Source organism: Engystomops pustulosus, chromosome 3 (genome assembly GCF_040894005.1).
Source record: "Engystomops pustulosus chromosome 3, aEngPut4.maternal, whole genome shotgun sequence".
NCBI classification, from domain to species: Eukaryota; Metazoa; Chordata; class Amphibia; order Anura; family Leptodactylidae; genus Engystomops; species Engystomops pustulosus.
In genome coordinates, this window is record NC_092413.1 from 138,018,443 (window position 1) to 138,044,293 (window position 25,851).

The 25,851-nt window shown below is 39.0% G+C and overlaps 1 protein-coding gene across 6 annotated transcripts in view; it reads right to left on the bottom strand.

Annotated features, from left to right (window-relative positions):
• The window catches only part of LRRC1 (leucine rich repeat containing 1), a 165,119-nt gene that overhangs the window by 95,040 nt on the left and 44,228 nt on the right, over positions 1-25,851 (bottom strand). For all 6 annotated transcript variants that reach the window (XM_072142281.1, XM_072142280.1, XM_072142283.1 and 3 more), the window contains exons 2-6: positions 20,339-20,456; positions 17,085-17,163; positions 10,961-11,050; positions 2,884-2,940; positions 1,869-1,932 (exon numbers count right to left, since the gene is read on the bottom strand). In XM_072142281.1, the coding sequence (XP_071998382.1) occupies positions 1,869-1,932; positions 2,884-2,940; positions 10,961-11,050; positions 17,085-17,163; positions 20,339-20,456 (408 nt within the window). The remainder of the gene's footprint in view (positions 1-1,868; positions 1,933-2,883; positions 2,941-10,960; positions 11,051-17,084; positions 17,164-20,338; positions 20,457-25,851) is intronic.

Below are 25,851 nucleotides of genomic sequence, written 5' to 3' on the forward strand. Positions count from 1 at the left end.
TTCACATGGAAAAGCATGGAGCATGTTATAAGTATTAGAAACCAGTAGTTAAACAGTTATATGATATTTATAATCTGTGCTATGTAAGTGCTAAGGGTTAAAGGGCATCTACCTTCAGATTTACTATGATAGTACTCACTTCCCCGTCCAGTTGTGCTGTGCTGGAATCTGCTTTTTGCATATCTGAAAGGGGTGCATTTTCAGTAGAACTTTTTATTGGTGTTCAAATTAGTATGAGATGCTCTGCAGAGCCCCTCACTGTGCCACTTGGACTTTAATTTATTCATTTCTCTGGCCTTGCTTTGTCCCACCAACAGTGTTTGCAGAGAGCAGGTGACATCAACCCCACTCTCTGCAAGTCTCGCACATGCACATTGCTACAGCCAACTCGTGCAGTGAGCATGAGATCAGTGAGGTCACCCACTCTCTGCAAATACTGTAGGTGGGGCAAAGCAAGGCCAGAGAAGTGAATAAATTTAAGTCCGAGTGGTGCACTTAAAATGTCCACCTCCTATTAGTTGGCTTAAAGTTAGGACACAATTCTGCCGGGTCAGCAGAATTTCTGGTAAACAGTCCTTTTTGGTGTGAGGCCACGCCCCTTGTGTCGAGCTAGTCGTGGGAGAGCCAGAAACTGTCTAAAACCCTTTATAAATGTGGTGCAGACAGTTTTTTGTCCAAACTATAACAGAATTCTGTTGTGGACAGATTAATAAGTCTCCTCTACTCTGTTTGCACTTTTGATGCGTAATTTTAGGAAAATAATTGCATTCTCCATTAATTTGGGAGCATTGAGAGACGCCAAATAATAATTATTTGCGTACCTTAAAATATTCCCAATTCTGAATATAGTTAAAGGAATAGTTTTGTACGGTCCGTGGTAAAATTTGTATTCTTTTTACCACGGTTTCTCTAGATAAACAAACTGGAAAAAATAAGCCCTAGCATTATTTTTTCAGCCTTTTTGGAGAAGGGCTGCAGTATAAAACTTACCCCAAAAATAACCCCTAGTTGCAAACACCTACATCTTCTATTGTGGCACCTAGAAATATTAGTATAATTTTAAAGAGGGGGATCTCCACTGTAATATCAATATCATGTCAATATAAAGTTTCAGTCAGGAGTGTTTCATATGCAGCTCCCAATCTCTACTGTAATTTTAACTGTAGATATCTACTTATCTGTGGTACCTAAAACACAATTCTTATGCCATATTAAACTGGAGATTCACCTCTTTAAGATGACACTTGAACTGTGGTTCAGGAGAGATCGCTGTTTAAGTCTGCCCCCTTGCAGCCTGTCAGCTGAATGCAACATGGAAAAGTTGAGGAGAGGGAGCTGACATTTGTCCATGTAGCTGCTTGTAGTACATTGCATAAGTGGCTCATGCAAGAAAAGTGCCATTAATAGAGATTAGAATGATTGGATTCAATTTCTTAAGGCAATAGAGTCACAATAACTTCACAACGGAGTTCAGAATTTGGAGAGTATTTGATGAGATTCCAAAATATGAATACAGAAGACATCCCTGAAGATAAGCCCCAAGCCATTTTTGTTGGAAAAAAACATATAAGACAGTCTTATTTTTGGGAAACATGTTATTAGGTGAAATAAAGTATTGTTTCGAGATCAGAGATAGTGGGGTCATCTGAGCATGCATTCAGAGACAAAACTTTAACACTAAAGATTTTTTTATGACACTTATCCGCTGTTCAAGAAGTCTTAAAAGATTGCTGTCATATCAATCTCAACTTTATTTCACCTGCTCAGATACCATAATGAATAATGCAAACAATCTACATTTTGTACTGGGAAATATGCTGGTGCTCTAAACACAGAAAAAACATTTATCCTGCATTAAAATCCCTTACCAAGTTATAGATTTCATTGTTTCCCAAATCAAGCTCTTCCAGTCTATGAAGCTGTGAGAGAGACCTGCCAGTAAAAAAAAAATAAATGAAAAAGGAACAGAAGGTCAGCACAAAACAGAACACAGGGCCACTTTGTAGCTGGCAAAAAAAGTCATTGGTCTCCCTCCAAGAAAGCATAAACTGCCTTGTGTGACAGGCTAGTTTTATAAGCTCAAAATTAATAGACGCTACACAAAACTACAGGATTTAAAGGGAGGTAATGCTCCCCCGCATGTATACAGATGAATGACTACTGGGTGTAGGGCTGCTCTAGTCTCAGTGACTAGCTATTACTTATTATCGTATCATATTTAAGTCACTGTCATAATAAACTGTCTAAGGCAGGCAGGAAAATAGCAATTATAGGGGGCACAACAAATGGCATCACTGTTACATTTATACAAAATAGACGATTATGTGTAGAGGATGCCAATCTTACTCTTTTAGACAACTTATATGACAATGAGCTTCAACCAACCCCATGCTTAGTATCATTGAACACTCTGTGGGATTCCAATCTTAATAGTCTGATTCGTTTTAAATCTTATATGTTCCAGTAAGAGGTCATAGTGTGTGCTCGGATATTCTCATTATTTAAGCCATTCAAAGTAAATGACTAAATAGCATTTAAACATGGCACGGCATGAACATGGCACCTAATGAGATCCCCGGCAGTGTTGATAGAAATGTAATGAAAAGGAGAGCGTCTCCGATCATTAATCATTTTGGTAGTGACAACTCCACAGCTGAATGAATACAGCGAATTCCGTATTAATATAGAAAAAATTTATATAAATGTATCCATTTTTTATATTTTATACATCTATAAAAACATTCCAAAGCACAGAGCAAATACTATAACATCTTCATGGGTCTATGGGCTACAGAAGAAGTCCTGTTAACATTAGCAGCCTGTTGGTGTTTAACCACTGGAAACAACCCTTCCCATCACAGCAGTAACAAGTCATTGACTTACTCTGGTAAATAGGTCAACAAATTCTCTCTCAGCTCTAACGACATGAGATGTGATAGGCTGAAAAAGAAGAAACACATCAGTCAGAAAAAAAATAAATAAAACAAAACTAAAAAGCACAAGAAACTGTATTTGTGAGTATCTGTATCTCCAGTATTTTGGTATATTATAGCTGTCCATACACAAGAGATGGGTAGGAGTGGACCGCCGTCTAATAACTTGGGATTTTATGTAACTGATGGCAATGAGCTTACCTACTGTAGCACTTCCCCGGTTATTTACAGTCTGTTCAGAATTGACCTCAAGCGGAACATATTCAGCGAAACAATTTAAATAGGGAGCACATTTCACCTCTTGATCCATAACAAGAGGTTTTTCAACATTCAGTAAGCAGAATGGCAAAATGGTCAGTCCTGTGGGACACAGTATTTAATGGGGCGTTTGTATAATGATTGAGCTGGGACAGAAGTCAAGAATATTCTTTAAAACATATGGGGAACTGTGAGCTTTCTGAATATCAGCGAGGCGTCAGACATTAGTCACTACAATCTGCGTAAACAATTCTTTGCTGGTTTTAGATTTAGTGCTATGACACGAGGCAGGTGGTTGTAGCCCATGACATTTGTCTTTTGAGATGGTATTGGTGCTGTGCCACTTTACAATCATCATAACCGAAATGTTATATTGAGCCATTACATCACATCCTTTCTACAACTGCCCTGGTGGCTACATTCATTGAAGTGACAGATGTACTGCATTCCCTTTTGGACGCCAGTATTGGTACTTTCTGGAGCCTAGCACATTACTGGCCGATAAGGTTTCATTACTTACCAGCTGTATTTATTTCACCGCCATGAAGAGGACATACTGGGAGACTACATTCTTCTCCAAAAATCCATTTGTCATGTCACAATTACAGTGGTTCAGGAAAATGATATACAAAAATGAGCCAACACGGAGGGAACAATGTGCTCATAAGGAAACAGAGCTGAACCGGAGTAAACAGTGTTATCTACAACACATTGTACAGAGCATATATTTGCACCGATATCAGCTGATCAGTGAAGGCTGCCCATAGGTCATCAATATCAAATAATGAAATTTGGAAACTAAAATCCATCAATAAATATAAGGGAACTGCATTATCCTTTACGAACAAGACTGATTTGCGTTATAGAACAGAGATCCACAATCCCATCCCCTGTATATATTCAATCTAGTTAATTAAAAGAAGGAAAAGATGGTTTACATACAATAACAAGATAGTCAAGCAATAAGTTCTTGCACAGTTACAGATTATGCACAGTATGGGTCACGCAGGATCCTATTGCACATGTATTTTCACAACATCTATATATGAACATAAACGTGATGAACAAACACAATAAGGAATATTCGCGGAGACTCCAATGGCTCCTGATGAGAGCAAGACTATGTATAAGTGATATGTAACCAGCTGAAAGTAATGACAGGTAGGCCCTGTGTGGGCAGGGCAGAGTGACCATCATAATTGTTACTAACCATGTATTCATGGGAGGAAACACAATCTCCTCCAATGAAACTATAAGTTGTTGGATGTACAGTGTATCAGACAGAAGGAAATTACAGGAATGATGGTAAGCTAGGGGGGAAAAGAACACATATTTGATGCCAAATATTTTACCTTGTGTCAGAGAAATGAGGTGTTCGCTTAGGCCAATAATGAAATATTTTATGGTCAGAGAATCTTTTTAGATGGCTTGAATGGAAAACAAAAGGTTCTTTATCTTTTGTACATATTTCCAAGCCCAACATGCAGTATCTGGCTGCTATAATCAGGGCACGTGGGAAAAGTCTGTTTATTTATAAAGATGAATGCATTATAACTCAGCTGTAAAAATATAAGGAGTGAACAATTTTATAGGTTTGCTTCCAGCATACTAGTCATCATAGATGTCAGTACGCCTCTAAGCCTTTCCCTCTTATGCTAAGCTTTTGTCAACATCACCATAGTAACTTGCCGATTTTACAGGGCTTTATTTATGACTAAATGGAGCAGAAAAGGGCAGACATTATCCAAAAGGTATAATCTGCATTAATCTTTTCTAACCTCCCATTTTAGGACAAAGAGTAAATGCAAAACTGTGCAAAGATATGTCACTTAGATGCCAGTACTCTATAGGCAAATGTGACAACATCACCAAATCATATTTTGTAACGTATCCAATAGAGAGAGTACATAAAGAGAAACTTGTACAGTAGATATCAAGGTGGAACAGTGTGCAGATATAAACATAGACATTAACATGTGTGAAATATATTGCAAAAATCTCATGCATGTTGTTAATAGATGCTATGTGTCTTTATGGGTAAATCGTATTAATTGAAAGTACTGTGCATAGAAAATATACAACACGCACAATGTTTGCGCAGAAATAAGCAACAGAATGCAGATTAAAACAATATTTCACAGGAAATGTGTCACATGAGCACAGATATAAGTGTATCTTAATAATTGTTAGGCTAGTGCAAGAATAAACCATAAGATCAAAGAACAACTGAAAACGAGGGGATTGACGACAAGGGGTAGAACAGTAGGGCAACACGTAGGGCGTTCGGGGGAGGGGGGGGGGGGTAGACTAAGTAACGACAATTCAGCATCTCCTAAAGAGAGCCAAGAGGTCATGGCTGCAGATGTCCAAAGGAGCCCAAACCTTATAAAATGTGGTGAGTTTATTGTTATCTAGAGCCGCGAGTTCCTCCATTCTCATGATATGGTTGAGACAATCTACCAATTCTGCCCTGGATGGTGGAGAAGGGGACCATTAATGGTGTAGTATAACCGTACGAACTGCACTCAAAAAGTGTCCAAGAAACCCCTTTTTAGCTTTTGTAACAGAATAAGGAAATAACTATAGTAAAGCTAATTCCGGGGAAGAGGAAATCACCTCCTCTCTTTGTTGAGCAGATCCCAAACTGCCTCCCAAAAATTGAGCAATTATGGGGTATCCCCACCAGGTATGCAATTGCGATCCTGAGATGGAAAGGCATCGCCAACAAGATTCGTCCACCTCAGGGTAAATTTTGTGCAGCACTGTAGGGCATCTATACCACCTGGAAAGTATCTTAAATATTCCTCTCCTGACACCTCCCAGAGACCGATGGGTCATGGTGAGAATTTTCATCCTCATCTTCAGAAAAGGATACTCCAAGGTCCTCTTCCCATTTAACCAAGTAAGGCAGAAGCGGTATAGAGTCAGTGTCTTCATCTCTGAGCAGTGCATAAATCCAGGAAATTGTATGTGGAGGGGGAGTTGGTTAGATACAAGTTTCACACGACTCAATGTAGCGATCGGAACCAGAGAATCATTTCCACCTGATAAAGATAGTTCGATAGTCTACAACAGTGGATGTAGACCCTGTTCTGTAACAATGTCTCTTATCTGTATAATAGTAGGGGCTATGGGGAGTAGAGAAGAGAGCCTAGATTGAGAGATATTGAGAGTGTGGTTAAACTATATGGGTGTCAAAGGACCCATAGGAGGGGATAAAGGCCACCACAATAGTATGCAGTCTCATATCTCAGTCCAATGGTTCAGGAAAAAAAGCCTCCTGCAGCAACTTAGGGCGAGTTTTAGAAGGTAACCAGGAAGCTGTGAGTCTTTAAAGGGAACTTGTCATCAGGCAGGTCATTTTTACATGATGACAGGTTCCAATAGCCTCTGGCATGTTGGTGTAAAAAATGCCTTTACAAAATTTGGCATGGCTTTGTTTGTCATGTATAATTTTTCTAACTGACTGATAAATGTACCTTGAATCACAGGCTGATATAATGTTACATTTTTATACCACCACTCATAGAAAACCATAACCACAACTTATCAACTATCCCTCTTGCCCCTTTACACATATTTAGAATTATGTGCTCCTAAATCACCAATGTGCAAATATTAATATACTAATACAATCGAGAAGAAAAGTAAAATCTATCTATATCTGGAGAGAGACAGAGAGGGAGAGAGACCCCTGCTCAAAAGTTTGGAGTCCCTTAGAAATTACCTTATTTTTGAAAGAAAAAACCCTTTTCTTTCAATAAAGCTACAATTAAATGAATAATGAATACACTCTGCATTGTTAAGGTGGTAAATTACTATTCTAGCTTTAAATGTCTGGTTTTTAATGCTATATCTACTTAGTTGTATATAGGCCCATTTATTGCGTTTGCTAACTGTGTAAGCAAACACAATAGGGAATGTTTAGATAACATAAGAAATGGCATTTAGATAGATTGCCATAAGCTTGTATAGAAGATTTAGTCCTCAGAACTAGTCAAGGGATTTGCTTCGCCTTGATACTCCTGACGAAGCAAGGCAAAACACATGTCGGCGGTGTCCACCTATGGTCTGTACATACCTGTAAGTGTTCCTTGTCCTGTGTTATTTCTCTGGGTAATATGTAATACTTGTTTTTACTGTGTACATTTAAAAGTACATTAGTCGTTAGGGTCTATGATTTCATCACCCCACGTCTGAAGCACAACACTAACTGAAGCTCAACAATTATACAAGCCCCACCAACAAAAATGTCCCATTCATCCCAAAGATCTTTGTCAGCATAGGAGGATGCCCCTCAAGGTGGTGTCACAGGACCAAGGCTACCCCAGCTCGCAATAGATCCTTAATGGACCCAAATCCCTGAAAATGATGTGCCCCAAATTCCTGAGTTTGTGAGCAGTACACGAATTCATTTTGAGCCTCAATGAAATACATTTTTTCAAAGTCTTTCTCTGAGGATCTTATAAATTTCGAATTTGTTTGCACAGCGTTTTGAACAAAACCCAGCATATTCATTTTCTAAGTTGACCTCTGTAGATGCAGTAGATATTATGAAGTTTTGGGGTCTTGTACTGCACACAGGCATTGTAAAAGAAAAAAAAAAAAAAAAAAAAAAAAAAAATGGTTTATGAGGGAAAACAAACACGAATTAGCCCCCCAGAATGCGCCCCTGTTCTGGGTGCCAGTGGGAAGCTTGGTGGGATCTGGTGCACCCGCTGCTAGTTGAGGGTTACCACCTCTATGTGGACAACTTTTAAACCAGCATTCCACTTTTCCAATCCCTCAGTTCCAGAGGTAAAGTAGTGTGCGGCTACTAGAGAGGCTTCCCTGGATCCCTTATTAGGCAATCACTTAGAAAGGGGACATCAATGCACTCTGCATATCAGAACATAAAAACAAGAGGGATGTCCTTATTCTTACCACAATTTATAGGGACTCCAGCACACTCACCCAGGGCTTACAAAAAGTTCATTTGGGGGGGTGGGGACGGAGGAAGGAGTGGCTGATCTGTATGATCAGGTGCTGAAGCCATACAGAATCATTTCCTTTCACTTTTGTTTTTTTTGGGTGTTTTTTTTTTTTTAGGTTTTCTATTTCCCCTCCAAGCTTCTGAAGCATTACAAAGGATGTGCTTACAAATCCAATTACTGCCTCAATACACATGGTGCTTTATCATTGTGGAGCCTGGTTGTATTTTCTGACGTCAGGAAACACGTCAGGAAACATGGCTTCCTAATCAGAGAGCCAACACTTCACTGTAGCACAAACTGGGTGTCACATAATAGGCACCAAATTTAATATTCATACGGCATCCATTGCACATTATATTTGAAAACCAACTTTATGATCAAAATGCTCACAATACCACTTGATAATACACATATTACACTTTGCTAAATTTTTCAAAGGATGTACTTTCCAAATTTGTGCTCAGTTTTTTAGTTCTCTGTTTTGGTACAACTGGGACCCTCCAAATGCATCCCCTCTAGAGATGAGCGAGTATACTCGTCCGAGTATACTGCTCGGTCGAGTATTAGCCTACTCGGACCGGCTCGTTACTCGGACGAGTATCTCGCCGGCTCGAGATCGAGCAGTAAATTAATAAAATAAATTGAATAAAAGTATTTTTATTGTAAAAAAAAAAAAATATTACACATGTTTGCAGATGTTTTACTTGTAAGAACACATTGAAATAACACTATTCTTCACTTTGCAGGTGTTCGCGCGTGTCTCCCGCTAAGTTAGGAGATGTGCACGAACATCTGGAATGTGAAGAATATTGTTCTTTCAATGTGTTTTGCACTTAAATGGTCCTGTATTCACTGTTTTTAATGTTTTAATTCTATTCTTCACTTTGCAGCTGTGCGCGCGTATCTCCGAACCTATCGGGAGACACACGCGCACACCTGCAATGTGAAGAATAGAATTAAAACATTAAAAACAGTAAATACAGGACCATTTAAGTGCAAAACACATTGAAAGAACAATATTCTTCACATTCCAGATGTTCGTGCACATCTCCTAACTTAGCGGGAGACACGCGCGAACACCTGCAAAGTGAAGAATAGTGTTATTTCAATGAGTTCTTACAAGTAAAACATCTGCAAACATCTGGAATTTTTTTTTTTTTGCACTGTTCTTTTACTGTTCAGTTTTATTAAAAAAATGCTTGCGTCTCCCATTGACTTCAATGGGGCTCGTTATTCGAGACGAGCACTCGAGCATCTGGAAAAGTTCGTCTCGAATAACAAGCACCCGAGCATTTTAGTGCTCGCTCATCTCTAATCCCCTCACATGCAAAGGATTTCTGTCAAATTCGGCTGTTATAAGGCCAACATCCTTATATACATTTGTGAGGGTTGTTTCATCTTTTATTTCTTGTGGCTTAAAAAAAAATAGGTGTAAAAAGTGACTTTGTGGAAAATTGTCCCTTTTTTGGGGTCTAATTGCATAATACACTTGTAAGGGCAAATGCACATATTATGCCTGTTTAAATTTTCCAAGAGGTTTACTTTCAAAAATGGGTTCTGTATGATGCTTCACTGATTCTGAGGTTTACATGCAGTCTCCTACAGGTTCAGGTTGTTTTTTCTTTATAATTCAGATTTATTGGGTTTTATTCTGGACAAATACCTTATATACTCGAGTATAAACCTAGTTTTTCAGCACAAAAATATGTGCTGAAAACCCAAACTCGGCTTATACTCCAGTAAACAAAATATAGGTTTTACCAGGTTTTTGTGGTAAAATTAGGGGCCTTGGCTTATACTTGAGTATATACGGTATTCCTGGGTCAGCCACCAACAGACCATAGCCATAGGAAAAAAAAAAAAAACTATTTCCATCCAATCATTTTACTACAAAATAAAACATTGCTGAAAGCAATAATCTTTTTTACCAACACAGAAATCTGTCAACAGGATGAAAAAGTGTGACATATCTGCATCAGGCCAGCTAAAGTCATAGTACAGCGCTGAAAGAACTTAAATGGGGTTGTCCACTTCCAGCAAATAATTGATATTGTTTATTTAAGGAAAAGTTAAACAATTTTCCAATACACTGTATCAATTCCTCACGGGTTTCTAGATCTCTGCTTGTTGTCCTTCTATAGGAAGCTTTTATGTTTACTTCCAGTGGGTATAAATCTGTCCATATGGTGTGAGAGACCAGCAGCTGCACGAGCCGTTATTATCACAGAGTATTAGGGTGCAGTCATACGTCGCGTTTAAAAAACGCATTGCAGCAGCTGAAGAGACATTTCCCTAATTAAACAGCGGTTAACACTTGCGTTTACAAAATGCAACTGTTAATGCTGCGTTAATGCATGCGATAACAAAAGCATCCGTTAACAAGATGTTAGCACATGTGTTAACAATGCTTTATGCAAGCTTTTTGTAAGCGCAAGTGTTAACAGCTGTTTAATTAGGCAAATCTCTCTTCAGCTGTTGCATGCGTTTTTAAACACCACATGTGACCGCACTCTTAGGAGCGCTTTGTAACTATCAGCAGGAATTGTTATTCAGGGTGGTAAAATTCTGGTGACAGGTCTACTTTAATCCAGGTATACCTTTTCAAGGGGAAATTATAGTGCTATAGTCCTACATCACAGAGAACCTTATATCTCTGCAGATTTTCGCCAAACATCAGATTTCTACTCTTCACATGCAAACAACACATTCATAAAGGGAAATGTGAAACCAATAACATTTTCCAGATTAATCTTTGCCACAGCTTATACTTATCACTCTAACAGGGGAAATACTTACTTTCCAATGTTTTCAGGGAGGGCCTGCAGCGAGATATCATTAATGGAAAGACATGTGAGGCTTTCTAGGTCAGGAAAACTTTCTGGTAGCCTAGATTGCAAAGAAGAACACACAAACCATTTATCACCTGGTATCACCAACTTATGTAATGTCTTCACATATTGTCTAAAATAACTAAACATAACTCCAGTATTACTGATGTGAAAATTAACACAAAAATACAAAATCTCTATATACAGTATCATGCATGTACCACATCCTGTATTAAACTACATATATCTGTGAAAAACTAAATCCTGCAGCCAGAACTTGCAATGCCTGGCACTTCCATTATAGTCACTTTTCTGTTCCTATCACAGGGAAAAGAATTACAGGAGTGCAGGTGTGAACCAGAGGGGTTTTCCAAATGATTCAGCTTCTCTATAGATCATGAATATAATAACTAGGCAGCCATTTAGTAGCAGTAACCATGCACAGATGCTACAGTAGATGGTGCTGTCAGAACTGAGATAAGGGATGTGATAAAATTTTTAATGACTCTTTAACCCGTTCACGACCCGTGACGTAATAGCACGTCACGGGTCGGCCGCGGGTGCATGGAGAGGGCTCACGCGCTGAGCCCTCTCCATAGCCGGTAAGTCTTTGCTGCATATTGCAGCAAAGGCTTACCAGTAACACCCGCGATAAGTGCCAGCACCGATCGCGGATGTTTTCCCGCTGATCGCCGCCGGCGTGGGTGCCGCCATCTTTTTGAGGAGCGCCGCTCCCCGTGAAGTCCGTAAAATCCAAGCCCACAAGAAAACGGCACAAATGCGTTTTTTTACAAATTTCACTGCATTTGGGGGAGTGAAAATGAAAAAACAAAAAAAGGGCCAGGTCCTGAAAGGGTTAAATAAAGTGCCTGGATGGCCTCTCTTTACTCTATAGGTTTGCAAAGAGTTAAATCATTAGCCTTCATTCTTTGTCGGAGATACACTGCTCACTACAGGAGAAAGGAGCATACCTATTGGTGGTATTTAATTTTCCATGTAGTGTACTGGTAAGTGTGGGAAAAATTCCAAATGCAGGGAATTTGACAAAAAAAAAAAAAAAAAAAAAAAAAAGAAGTTTCTTCCCCACTTGTTTATGGCAACAAATGACAAATGTGCGCTACTTTATTCTTTATTTATTCTTCGAGTGGAGTGTACCAAATTTACAAATATAGCTGTACAAGGTGTAAATTTTCAAGGGACATGATGAAGTTTTCATATAAACCATTTGTAGGACTGTTTGTTTACACAGCTGTAACAAGTGCTTGTAAACCCTTCCTGCCAGGCTGTAGTACGCTAATCAGCATTATTTTGAAACATCAAGATGAAAGTGAAGGGCTTAATCCTCACTGTCCAGAGTTGTGTAACCAAACACAGGGAGATTAGACGTAAGCTCATAGTCAGCTCCATAGACAAACACTATACGGGGCAAATACACATCTCTATGGGTGGGAGCACTGCAGCTTGATTCTTTACAAATCAAGCAGAATTTCTCAATAGGGTATATAATAAAAAATGTTCACAACAATCCCTGCACACTATAGTAAAAATCTCAAATGGCAGTTTAAATTTCTCTCCCTTTATTTTAAATTAAAATAATCTGAATCGCAAGACAGGGGTCACACGACACCCGTTTCCAAATAGGTGAGGGTTTTGTACTGGAGATAAAAATGTACTGGAGATAAAAATTGGAGTATAATGTATAACCCCCTTTTATCAGAAATAATGTAACCTTCATCAACTTTTGATGGATTTTTGTAAGGGGCACACCATGCCACTAGAACATTTTTTGATGATTACAACAGTCACCAATCAGCAGGTGATTTAAAACTTTCTTTTGATGACTTCAGTACATATGCAGCCACAGGACACAACTAATTTCTCGCACTGCTCTAGTGTGATTTTGGTTCACACTACTTCCAGTCTCTTACACAGTTCTGTGACAGTAGTGGGTTTTTTGGCCATAAATTTGTCACCAAGCATTTTCCAGAAGTTTTCGGTTGGGTTTAGATCAGGACCCAGTCTATTGATTCTTTCTGCTAATGCAAGGTTTGGTCAGTGCAGAGTGGCCTTTCAGTCCAAATGCTCTTAAAAGTTGTGACACTGACGAGACAGATGCTTAGCCTTTTCAGTGCTGAACTGGCAAGAAATTCAAGCCGTAATGTTGAAACAATTACCCATGGAGATTCTCTGCATTATCCTGTCCTCTCTTGCATCTTTCAAAAGCAACCAGCCTTGAAAGAGTTTGAGGTTTAAAAATGCAATATTCTAGAAATCAGCAACTTGGGATGACCAACTCATCTAGGTATGGCTGATGGAGGTCACCTCTTTGGCCTTCCTCTCTACAACCTACTGCCAAGCTAGAAGTTAGGCTACCAGTTAAATAAGGTTGGTCAGAAAATTGAGGAAATTAGCTCCAGGTGCCAGATTAACAGCAATAACATGCATGTACCCAAGGTTGAGATGACACATGGCACTAGAGTTGCGTATACCATAGTGGCGGGCCTTGGCCCGATCACATCTACGTTTCCAGTGACTGGTAACTTGCAAATACAAAGGAGCAATTAGACTTTCTTCTAAAAGCAAGGGAAAAAACATTACAGTACTTTCGGAATAAAAAGCCACATATACCACTCCACCCTGTTTGCATTGGTTGAGGGAAAAAGGTGTGTAGCTCTCTTGCAATGTGATTGCTTACTACCCACATGAATGGCTTTCCTGTGTACTGTAACACCGTTACAGATTTTGGACCCAGAAGATAAAAATGTGGTTATGGAAAGCTTTTGAGTAGGGTTCTTTTACTTTATTTTAGTTTCGTTTCTGTTTATCCCTAATGAGTAATTTATTTTTAAAATGTAACAAATAGAATTAGGGTTAGGAAAGCGGTATATAATATTATTCTAGAATCGTACAATATTACTCTATAAGTGTGGCTATATGGGTTAGGGAAGCTATAGGGTTTGGAAAGAGTTAATAGGTCCCAAAACCTATAGGTCCCAGAGTTAAAATAACAATCCATCTCATTTTATTTCAACAATTGTTAGAACCTATATGGATACATTTTTATACAAAAAGCACTTTGAGTATCAATACATTAAATTTTTGTTGCCAGGGGTGCGTTCACATGTTCTGTTTTTCAGGTGCAGTTTTTGAAGCCAAAAGCAGGTGTGAATTACCATGGGTAAGAACATACAATTGAGAGAAGCTGCTCCTCCTCTTTAACTCCACTACTCGTTTGGACATCAAAAACTGCACCTGAGAAACTGAACATTTGAACGAACCCAACATGTTGTCAAGGTTTAACCCCTTATCACCGACACTAGTTTTCAGCTCAATGACCAGACTCGATTTTTCAAATCTGACATGTCTCACGATAATTGGTTATAACTTCGGAACGCTTTAACATATCCTGGTGATTTTGAGAATGTTTTCTCGTGACACATTGTACTTCATGTTAGTTATAAAATTTAAGTGATAAAGTGAAAATTTGGCAAAAGTTTGTAAAAATTCTTCATTTTCCAAGTTTGAAATGTTCTGGTTTCCAGACAGGAAGTAAAACTACCCAAAAAGTTTGATAATTAACATTTACAGAATATCTGCTTTATGTTGGGATGATATTTTATGCTTCCGGTCATTTTTCTAGGATGTTATGAGGCGCAGAACTTTAGGTGCGATTTTTCTTATTTTCATGAAAATTGCCATAACTCACATTTTGAGGGACAACTCGGCTTCCAAGTGACTTTGAGAGGCCTAAATAATAGTAAAACCTCATAAATTACCCCACTATAGAAACTTCACCCCTCAACATATGTAAAACAACTTCTATTAAGTTCATTAACCCTTTAAGTGTTTCACATGGGTTAAAAAATATGGACCTGCGATTTAGAAACTATGGAATTTTTTTGGAAATACATTCATTTAGGCCAAAACTGACATTTTCAGAATAAATTAAATGATGAAACGCACTGCACCGCTTGATGCCCAATTCCTCCCGAGTTTACTGATACCCCATATGTGGTGGTAAACTGCTGTACGGGCGCACGGCCGAGCATAGAATGAATGGAGGCGCCGTCCACAGCAGATTTGTATTGTCACATTGTACGACCTATAAATTTTTATTTTTTTTGGTAATGCGATCATATGAGGGCTTATTTTTTATGGGATGAGATACAATGTATAAATAATTTATTTTGGGAGTCTAAAGCTTATTCATGAGATTTTATTAACTATTTCAAGGGGGACACAAACAAAATCATCAATTTTTATTTTGGATTGTGAGCATTCCCTCCCCCCGCTCACCGTAACGTAAAAATAATATTTTATCTTTATTCTCTGGTTCACTACGATTGCGGTGATACCTCATTTATATAGTTTTTCTTATTTTGCTCAATTTTCCTGAGCAAAACCAATATTGGAGAAAATCGCATTGTTTTTACTATTGACAAGTTTTCAGGGCCATAACTTCTGTATTTTTCTGTTGTCAGATCTGGTTGAGGGCTTATTTTTTGCGAAAACAGTTGTTCTTTTCAGTCGTATCATATTAGGTACCGTAACTTTTTTTGATCACTTTTTAGAACATTTTTTGTGATGGTGTTTGATGAAAAATTGTATATTATGGGAAGTTTTTCGAGTTTTTTTTTTACGTAGTTCACCGAGCAGGTTCAATATTGATTTAGATTTATTGTACAGATTAATACGGACGCGGTGATACCAAATATGTACGTGTTTTGTGTTTTATATACTTTATTTGCATTTTATGTGTTACTGGGGAGATTATGGGACTTTTATTTTATTTATTTATTTAATTATATTATAAAAAGATTTAATTTTTTTTTTTTTACTTTTTTACATTTTCTACTTCTTGGCTTGAATAAGCGATCATCCGATCGCTTATTCAAGCCTCTACACTGCAATACACTTGTATTGCAGTGTATAGTGTAAGTAACTGAGCATGCCGCGCATGCTCAGTTACTTACAGCCGGGTCCTGCCAGGAAGGCAGGACCCGGTGAGAAGAGGAGCCGACAGCCCCGGGTCACTCGTCGGAACCCGGGGCAGCGGCAGGAGGGATCGGATCCCCCGGTAAGCACACCGGGGGGGTCCGATCCACGGGGGACACACTTGCACGCCGCGGTCATGCTTGACCGCGGCGTGCAAGGGGTTAAACACCCGGGATCGGAGTTTTTCCGATCCCGGGTGTTAGTGCCGGGTCTGGGCTGTAATATCACAGCCCGACACCGGCACTATAATAACCCGATGTCCCGAAATCTTCTTCTGATGCGCCGCCGTAGAAAGGCGTCGCATCAGAAGAAGTACCCTTAATGACCGCCGTAGAATCCCGATAGGGCGGTCATTAAGGGGTTAAAAATTGGGGATGAATTATGTATCAAAGTGTCTTGGTGCTCTTAGAATGTATGCACATTTTTAAACTCGTTTGAGTATATTCAATTGTTTCCATTATGTAAGATCCAAGATTGTTTGTAACATACGAAGGCAAGATTCAGAGGTGGATAGATACCGACAGCGTGAATTGGTGAATGGATCACTAAGGGTCTTCCATTCCCGAACAGGGTGGAGTGGTATGCGTGGCTTTTAATCCGAAAGCACACAGTTTTTTTCCCCCCCTTGCTTTGTGAAGATAGTTCAGCATTGTTCTATTTTATAACATGATCGGTAACTAACATGTTGTGTCTTGTATTGTTTAAATGCAAAACACTGGGTGCTGGTTACTACTGGAAACACATATGTGATCGGGCCAAGGCACGCCTCCGGCCACTAGAGTTGCATTGATAAACATGTGACTGCACCTTGAAGAAATTCTCTAATTTTGCCAATTATCTTATTTACATTTGAATTCTGTGCTTTAGGATATATACAATTTATTAAATTAGTTTAAAAAACACTTCTATTTTACTCATGTTAGGCGATATTCACATAGGACTGCACAATTACCTTGACATTTATCAAATTGTATGTTCTCCAATTTGAATCCCTAGTGTATGTCTTCTCTATGCAGGGCCCACTGAGTCCCAGCATATACTGTAACTAGAAAATGCATAGCAAACATGTAAAAATAAATAAACAAATAATCAGGTACCTTGTGAGTGGGTTCCCACTGAAATCAGCCACTTGGAGTGCTTTACAGAATGAGATGCTTTCTGGAATTTCTGGAATATCTAAAATATATTCACAAAAAAGATGCAATATATTTAAAGACAAAAGTAAACATTATACAATACAAAGTACAATCCTATTTTGCATCATATGTGTTCTGTAGGTAATAATAGAAGGAAGGATTTGCATGCATCTTTAACCGCCAAACAGCCCCCAAAGTCAGCCGCCTAACACTATAAATTGTAGTAAACTTGCATAGCCGGGAGAGTCAATGCTCTCCCACTAATTGGCCACAAGGGCTCACACTTCATCACTCACTTGCAGCAAGACAAGCAGAAACTTACGCCAGTTTGAATGTGCCTAGTGTGTCTGGCAACTGATAAGCTTTCCCAGAAAAGGCTATGACACATAACAAAGCAAACAGATGCTGCTACTCACATCTGCCTTAAAGCATCATATTCTCCAAAAATATTAAGGATAAATTCAAATTTATTGGGATATTTCACAGGTTATTCAGGAGCCGAAGCACATTAATCCTTTTAATAGAACTTATGTATTATTCATACCAAGACTGGCATTTTATATATTAATACCAAACAGCCATAAATCACCTTCCCTGCAGATAACTTGTTTTATAAGACATGGCATTAAAAACCCAAAGCAGCATTGGATGCTTTTCATCTTAATATGCCTTAGTCAGGAAAGAAGAGAAAAACACATGGGAACACAAAGAATGAATGAAAAACAAAGTCTACAAAGTGTAGAGCAGATGTTCTGGGGCATATGCTGTATAAATTCATGCACAACCAAAAGACGAGTAGTTAATCCTAATTGCGTCACACGACCAAACCCAATATAGTACGAGGCAGGCTCAGCATAATCCATCTAGCAACGGCAAAGATTGTATTTGGTTAATGCTCAGTTTCTCCATAGAATTCTTTACAACTAATGGCCAGTTCACAACTATGTCTTCAGAGTCAAAACCAGGAGTGGTAGAACACACAGAACAGATGCAAGATTTTCCATTATACCTACCTCTCTGTAGTCTCTGGAAAGACTCGCACCCGCTCTGTGTGTTCGACTATTCCTGGTTTTGAAACAAAATAACTGGAGGAAATACTGAAGACCTACCTACTGAAGATGTGCACTGATCTTAAGAACTTAAATAAGTAATTTAAGTAAGAACCTACCGTAAATAAAAGGAAATTATCAAAATCAAGCATGATACACCAGGAGTACTTACACTTCTTATATTTGTGATATAAATTGATTTGGCCATGGAAAACAAACATAAGATTACCACAGTCACAAAGCCTGGATGAGTAAGTGCCACTGATTTATCATGCTTGATTTTAATACTTGATTTCCTCTAAGAATAGGTTTAGGACTATTTGCTGAAATTGATAAATAGACATCAAATTGAATGATACGACTGTAAATGCTTTAAATGATGGCAAACCAGCAAGAAGAATTTACGGTTAAAGAGGTGTTCCCATTTCAGCAAATAATTATTATTGTTTGTATAATGAAAAGTAATACACTTTTCCAATATACTTTATCAATTCCTCATGGTTTTCTAAACCTTTGATGGCAGGGATTCTATAAAAAGGCTTCTATGTTTAAAAGGGGTCATCCACTTTAAGCAAATAATTGATATGGTTTGTGTAAGGAAAAGTATAATTTTCCAATATACTTTCTGTATAGATTCCCCACGGTTTTTTAGATCTCTGCTTGCTGTCATTCTATAGAAAGCTTCTATGTTTACTTGCAGTGGACAGAAATCTGACCATAGTCACAAACGTTCATGGCTCGTTATATCAAACAGCTCTTATTACTCTCTATGACTAAGATGAGATTTCTGTCCACTGGAAGTAAACATTAAAGCTTGCTATAAAAGGACAGCAAGCACAGATCTAGGAAAGCGTTAGGCATTGATACATAAAGTGTATTGTAACTTTTCCGTAAACTTTAAGTATTTATCAACTTCTCGTCTTCAAGTGCTTGAATTCTGTCTTCTAAGAATAACCACTAATGATTCTGGACAGCTCCAGGGTCCTGAACAAAAATCTTGTATTAACAGTGTCTGACCAGCTGCTAAACTAGATTGTTCTGTATTCTGAAAGCCCATAATAAGCTTGTAGCTGTTCAAAGCCCCACATCCGGCTTCATCAGTGCTCTCGCATCCATACAATGTTCAGCAAGGGCCCTGGACCACAATCAAGAAGAAAAGCTGGTCTTGTGTTTATCATTAAAAGCGGCACGAGTCAAGTTTTCCTGTAAATTTTGTGTGGAATAAGAACTTGATTTGTAACAATAATTACATTATGTTCATGCACAAGGGCACATGACTTCCTATCTCCAGGGAACACATAGTGCAGTTTCTCCATTTTACAGCTTTCCCGGTTTTATATCCATATAGCATGTTCTTATTCTATTTTGTGTTTTCACATGGTTAAGAAACACTTCACTGTATAAACACAGAAAGACCTGGACCTGATGGATCACTCAATGAATGGACATGGACTGAACAAAAACAAAAAGTTAAAGAAGGTCATTTGCCAGATCCTACACAACATGGCTTTCCCCGTCATGTATACAACTACTGTGTATAGCCCACCCCATTCCAACCAGGAGAATGTAACCCATATGGGAGGATGAACCAAAAAAGGAAAAGGAAGAAACCATTACTATAGCTAGCTTCATGTTTAGATGTACAGTAGTATCAGAAATGGGCAGTGTTTAATTGAGGATTGGCTAAAAGTCTTCAGACACCAGAGATAATTCAGAGTTCACTCACCTCCGTCAATTTATTTCTATGGGACTTCCAGGACAGATTATACCCATGTACCCTTTTATATGGGGAAGCTCAGGAGCAAAACTCACCTTTCCGGTGCCCCTCCTTAGGTCTTCTCTTCATCCGTTGGCAGGGGTAGGTCCGTGACTATTTTTTAAGTGCTACCTGGCTGTATAGGGGGGCAGGCGGCTGGCTGAGTATATAATAGAGGGCTTGTTGGTTGAGGGAATGGCTTGGCTATATACTGGGGGGGCATGGGCTGCCAATATACATAGGGGCACTGGCGGGCTATATACTGATGGGCTTGGGCTGGCACCAATGCATTTCCCACCCTAGACTTATACTCGAGTTAATAGGTTTTCCCAGCTTATAAGCTAGTATATACGGTAAATTTATTTATACTTCTCTTTAGCATGTAAAGGTTTATAAAAATGCTTACTTACCATTGCGTGATACATCAAGTTCTACCAACTGCATAAAGTTTGCTATCTCTGGAGGAAGTCGCTGGATTTCATTATCACTAAGACCAAGTTTTCTTAACTTCACAAGTTGAAAAAATTGCTGTAAAAAAAAATAGACACATTACATGTTAATTTAATACAAAAAAAAAAAAACAAACATACACAAACATTTCCCATACAGCATAACAAAATGCACAGTAAATACCAGGGCTGTGGAGGTGGCAAGCCAAACCTCAGACTCCACAGTCCCATTCCTGGTCGCTCTAGGAACTTCACTCCTCAGCATGTACATAAAGTGAATATAAAAGCCTAATAGACAATACACAACCAGTTCATAACTAATAGCATTACTCATTGGTGCAGGAGGCCGGGTAGCGTTGAGTGAAGTCCTCACTGTTCCGCGCCCTCTCCTGGCGCTCGACATCCTATTTCTGGTGCTGGTTGTATGTGCTTGTGATGGGACAAAGAAGTGGCCCCAGTATCGGTAAGTACTTGTCAACTGTATTGTAATGCTCCTGGGTCCTCTACATTTCTTGGTGCAGATTTACCCTGGGCCTGATGTCGGCGCATACAACCAGTGTGGCACATGGAGGAAAGAAGCAGCTGCAGTGTGGTGCAGGAAGGAGAAGAGAAACCAGTAGAGGATTTTTTTATTTTTTTTTTTTGGTCTCTTCTGGGATCTCCAGTACAGACGGTCCCCAACTTAAGGATACAGGACCTCTCGGCCCACTGTGACCTCTGGTGAAGCTCTGTGGATGCTTTTCTTTAGTCCCAGTCTGCAATGATCAGCTGTTAGGTTTCTGTAATAAACTTTTATTGATAATCCTTGTTCCCATGAAAGCAAAGGCTATATTCACACTGCCGTTGCCCACCTGCCTGTACCGTAGCGGGCAACGGCAGTGTACGGGGAGGGGAGGAGGTGAGCGCAGCTCACCCCGCCCCTCTCCATAGCAACCTATGGTGCACGGCGCCGTATTACGGGAAAAGATAGGACAGGTCCTATCTTTTTCCCGGGTACGGAACGTGCGGCACCATACCGCTCCCGTAGGGTGCCGTGCGCCCATTGCTGCCTATGGGGGACGTATATCGGCTGTATATACGTCGGCCGTATATACGTCCCCCATACGTTAGTGTGAATGTAGCCAAAAAATTTAAAATATAATAAATTATTATATATATATATATATATATATATATATATATATATATATATATATATATTTAGAGTTATATAAAATATACCAGTTCAGACATGCATACCAAAGAAACTATCCTTTATGGATACCAGGGACTGCTAGTATGTTGAGAAAAAAAAATATAGAAGTACTGTTCTAGCCAAGAAAAATCATTCTATGATGTTAAATACTTTGATGTAAAAATTACAAAAGTGCTTATAAGGGAGTTATACTTTTATTGGCGAACCAGAAAAATTATATTTGGTGCGAGTTCAGGGTATACAGACCCCTTCATCAGGCAAGGTTACAAATGAAGCACCAAGATAAAAAACACATTTGAAAGAGGTTATCACCACATGTGCTAATTAAACACAAGATAAGATAACCTGGGTCACTGGTATTAGTAGTTGCCTTCTTGGGATTCTTCAGGAGGCGCTCCAGTATCATTATGGTCTACTCTTAGGGTCTCCATTTTCAGTAATGACCTGTGTATAGGCTCAGCGTGAACCACAACCTGAGGATATCTAGACTTGACATCTGTATAACAAATGTTTCTGTAGTGGTTCATAAGTAACCCAGGAATGGACATACAGATGTAAAGACTAGTAATGCACCTACCACTTCATGCATCAGTTTCATAAGGGTTAAAGGAAACCTGCCAATGTGAAATTTCTGCATAATGGTCACACAGCATATTCTAGAGAAATATGAGCTATAGAGATATATTGTTTGTGGCAAACCAGCCATATACCAGTATTTTATTTCTGTATTGCTTTGCTCTTTCCACGATTACAAGCAGGTATACCAGAATTCAATGCCATGATGACCCTGGTGTGCTGCAGATTTCCATACAGATGGGAAAGGCACGAGTCAAAAGCTTAGAAAATGCCCCAGACAATACAGTTTTAAATCATGGAGTGTTGCGGAGCCTGTCGACAAAGCTGCAGAATGCAAACATTTCTACTCAGAACATTCCATGATTTCAGGTCTACATTCTGTAAGAAACATCCCATATCCTCCTACAACTTGAGACATTTCTAATTTATTTTTTTTTTAAATAAAACCCCTCCACTTACATGGGATACAATTAGAGACTATTTACTTCATGGGTTTTTCTCATTTAGTGAAGAATGTTGCAGTTCTCCTCCTCCATATTACTAAGGCATACCACAAAGTGATTACCAGACATGCACATGCTGCTCACAAGTATACACAGCACCGTAGGCACTGCTGTAATGAGTACACTGCCTGCAGCATCCCATCACTGCTTCCTCAGATTAGACATGTGCACAATTTAACAAGACCTTAAAATACATTTTAGATCCTTTCCTATATGTAGGACAATGTGCACGCACAGTAAATAAAGAAGACCTGCAGGTGGTATGTAAAGCCATACTGCAGAGATATGTGGATGAACAACATGTTACTTTTAGAAATTTTGTGCCCATTTATTTTTTAGAAATACGGTAAGCAGTTTCCTCTTTGTTTTTTAGTATAAAACAGCTTTCTGTAACAGAATAGAACTTATCTAGCCAGAAAAAGTCAGTTAGTTTCACAACACCAGAACAATACAAAACAACAATTGGCCCTGATCCAGTGGTGCCCTAAAAATCATGTTGGCATAATAAATCCACTTGTTCTTCATTTTGCCAGATAAAAAAAGTTCTGAGTCTTTACAGAAAAGCCACCAATTGATCTCAGCAGTGAAAAAAAAAAAAAAAAAAAAAAATTAAAACAGAAATATCCATCTTGCGTTTTCATGGAGTAAATACGTCTCTCTATTGTAGTCACTTCGTATCCCTGCCTTAATACATCCACCAATCTGACGAGAGAACCTCCTTAGTCCTCTCCCTACAGCATAAGCGGGGCGTAACAATAGTGGTCAAAGGAGGAGTTGCTGCAGGCCCCCAGTCATGGACCAGTAGGGTGTGCCGGAGGCACGTACAGAGTTTTTTTTGTTAGTTTTTTTTAGTGTTGATTCCTGTGGGGACATTTCATGAGTTAGCAGAGGCTGCTGGACAGTATATATATGGTATATGAGTAGGGAGCTGTGCATTCGCATGCATGGCTAACGTGCAGGAAGGGGGTGGCAGTGAGTTTAGGTATATGGACCCCGAACCAAATTTCCCACTAGAGTCTTGTTACACCACTGAGCATTGAGCTACAAGCAGTTAAATTGGAAGTAAATGGCTAGGGACTGTGGAGTTGGAGTTGCGGAGTCAGACAATTATGGTGGAGTAGTGATAAACTAGACCGACTGACTCCAAATATTTCATAAAATGTACTAAAATTTCAAAGTTTCCTTTAAATGTCTCTTCGATTCCTAATCTAAGGATTTAGGCCAGGGGTGAACAACATTTATTGTTTTAAGGGCCAGAATGCTCAACTTTAAAGGCTGCATCAGCAATCAGTATCAACAACCACAGTACAACACAAAATGCCATCCCAGAAATTATGGATATCACAGTACAGCAATAAATATCCCTCCAAATACTGCATTCAGAACAGACAATAATAGCCTAGAGCAGGAAATAATAGTACTGGAGACCACACAGCAGGCTTAAAACACTGGAGACCCCCAGTGCCAACAAATATTGATACTGTAGACCCCCAGACCACAAAACTATTAATACTGGAGACCGCAAGTGCAGACAAATATTGGGGACCTCTACAACCTAAAAGTAATAATACTGGAGACCCCAGAGCAGACAAAATAAATAAATCCTCTCCTTTTATGGCTCTTCTGCTTCCAGACCACACTGCACTTTCTTCTTTGACATCAAGACCCCTAAGGAAAAGTGTACCAAGAGCAGGAGAGGAGCAGTGAGCAGTACCGCACAGCTGACAAGTATTTTACATAGTGTGCAGCGGCTGGGAGATCGCATGGACGCGATCCTGCCGGCTAGAGAAGAAATAGAAGAAAGATGAGGACGAGGATCCGTGAGCCGGAGGGCGAGTATTGGGTTTGTTTGTTTTTTTTTAAATTGACTTGTAAATAGGCCGAGGAGTTTTTTGTGCTGAAAAACTCGGCTTATACACGATTATATACGGTACTTACATGTCCTTAACAGAGAAACTTTACAGTAGCTCTGATATCAAAATATACCCTCGACTACAACTATAAATCTATAGCGAGTGGGAATCTACCTCTGCTATAGGTTTGTAACCCCGGATATACCAAAGACTGGCACAATATTACGGTTGTGTTTCTGTGTTTTTATTATGTGTTGATATGAAATAAAGTTTTATTAAGATATAACTTTTACGGTACTTTTAGTTACCACCACCTAGAGAGCTTCACCAGAGGTCACGGAGCTCTGTTTGTAACTAGGGATCCCCTGAAATTTGGGAGTTCTTAAGTCATGGACTGCCTGTAATTGGTATTTTTAGCTATGTTAAATAAGAAACATATGTACCACAATTTATACACTGTACTAACACTTAAGCAGTCTGCCAAAAACAATGGAAGTTTTAGTGACAAATTCATAAAACAAAATGCTGAATTTACCAAAAAAGGACTGAATATGCAAGAACTACAAAGATGGCTTTTTTTTGGAATGTGCCGGGGAGATTTCCATAGCAGTTATTTGCAGTAATAAAAAGAGGTAATGTGTATTCTATTGTCTCCATGGATTTAACAATAAAGATTTCAGAAATTAAATGAAAGCCAAGCCAGTAAGAATTATAAGAGCTTCAACATCTCCAGAGTTCAGAAGATAGCTGACATCAGCTATAAGGTCTTTGCACGTAGGTCAGACCTTTGTATTTCCATACGCCTCTGTGACCGATCCCAGGACCTAGTGACATTCATGAACATAGCTCAGGACAATAAATACACAAACAGAATAATTGTACTACCGACAAGGGATGTATTCCTCATAAGGCGTCTGTGTGGTATATGGGGGGGGTATCAGGTGACCATGCTGCAGGTCAATCTTAGTATGACATGCCATGCAATCAAATATCACGTGGATATGAGTGGAAAATGAAAAACCAAGACACTTCCCAGAGAGAGGTGAGATTCTGATTTCAGCTGCACACGGTTTAGGAATGGAGGGTTCAGGTGCTCTGGAGAGGGTCCCAACCCCGTATCGTATAGAAATTATGGAACTCCAGTCACACTGTTAAGTAATCTTTGAATTTATTTTAACACAAACTCCAATTGTGACGTTTCGGTCTGTATTAGACCTTCATCAGACTCTGTGGGTACAATAGGTGCATATTATAGTGGGTACAAAGTTACAAAATATACAAATATATACATATATACAAAATTGTTTGGAAAGAATTTCTGATATTCTCAGCACATGTGTGTAAGCC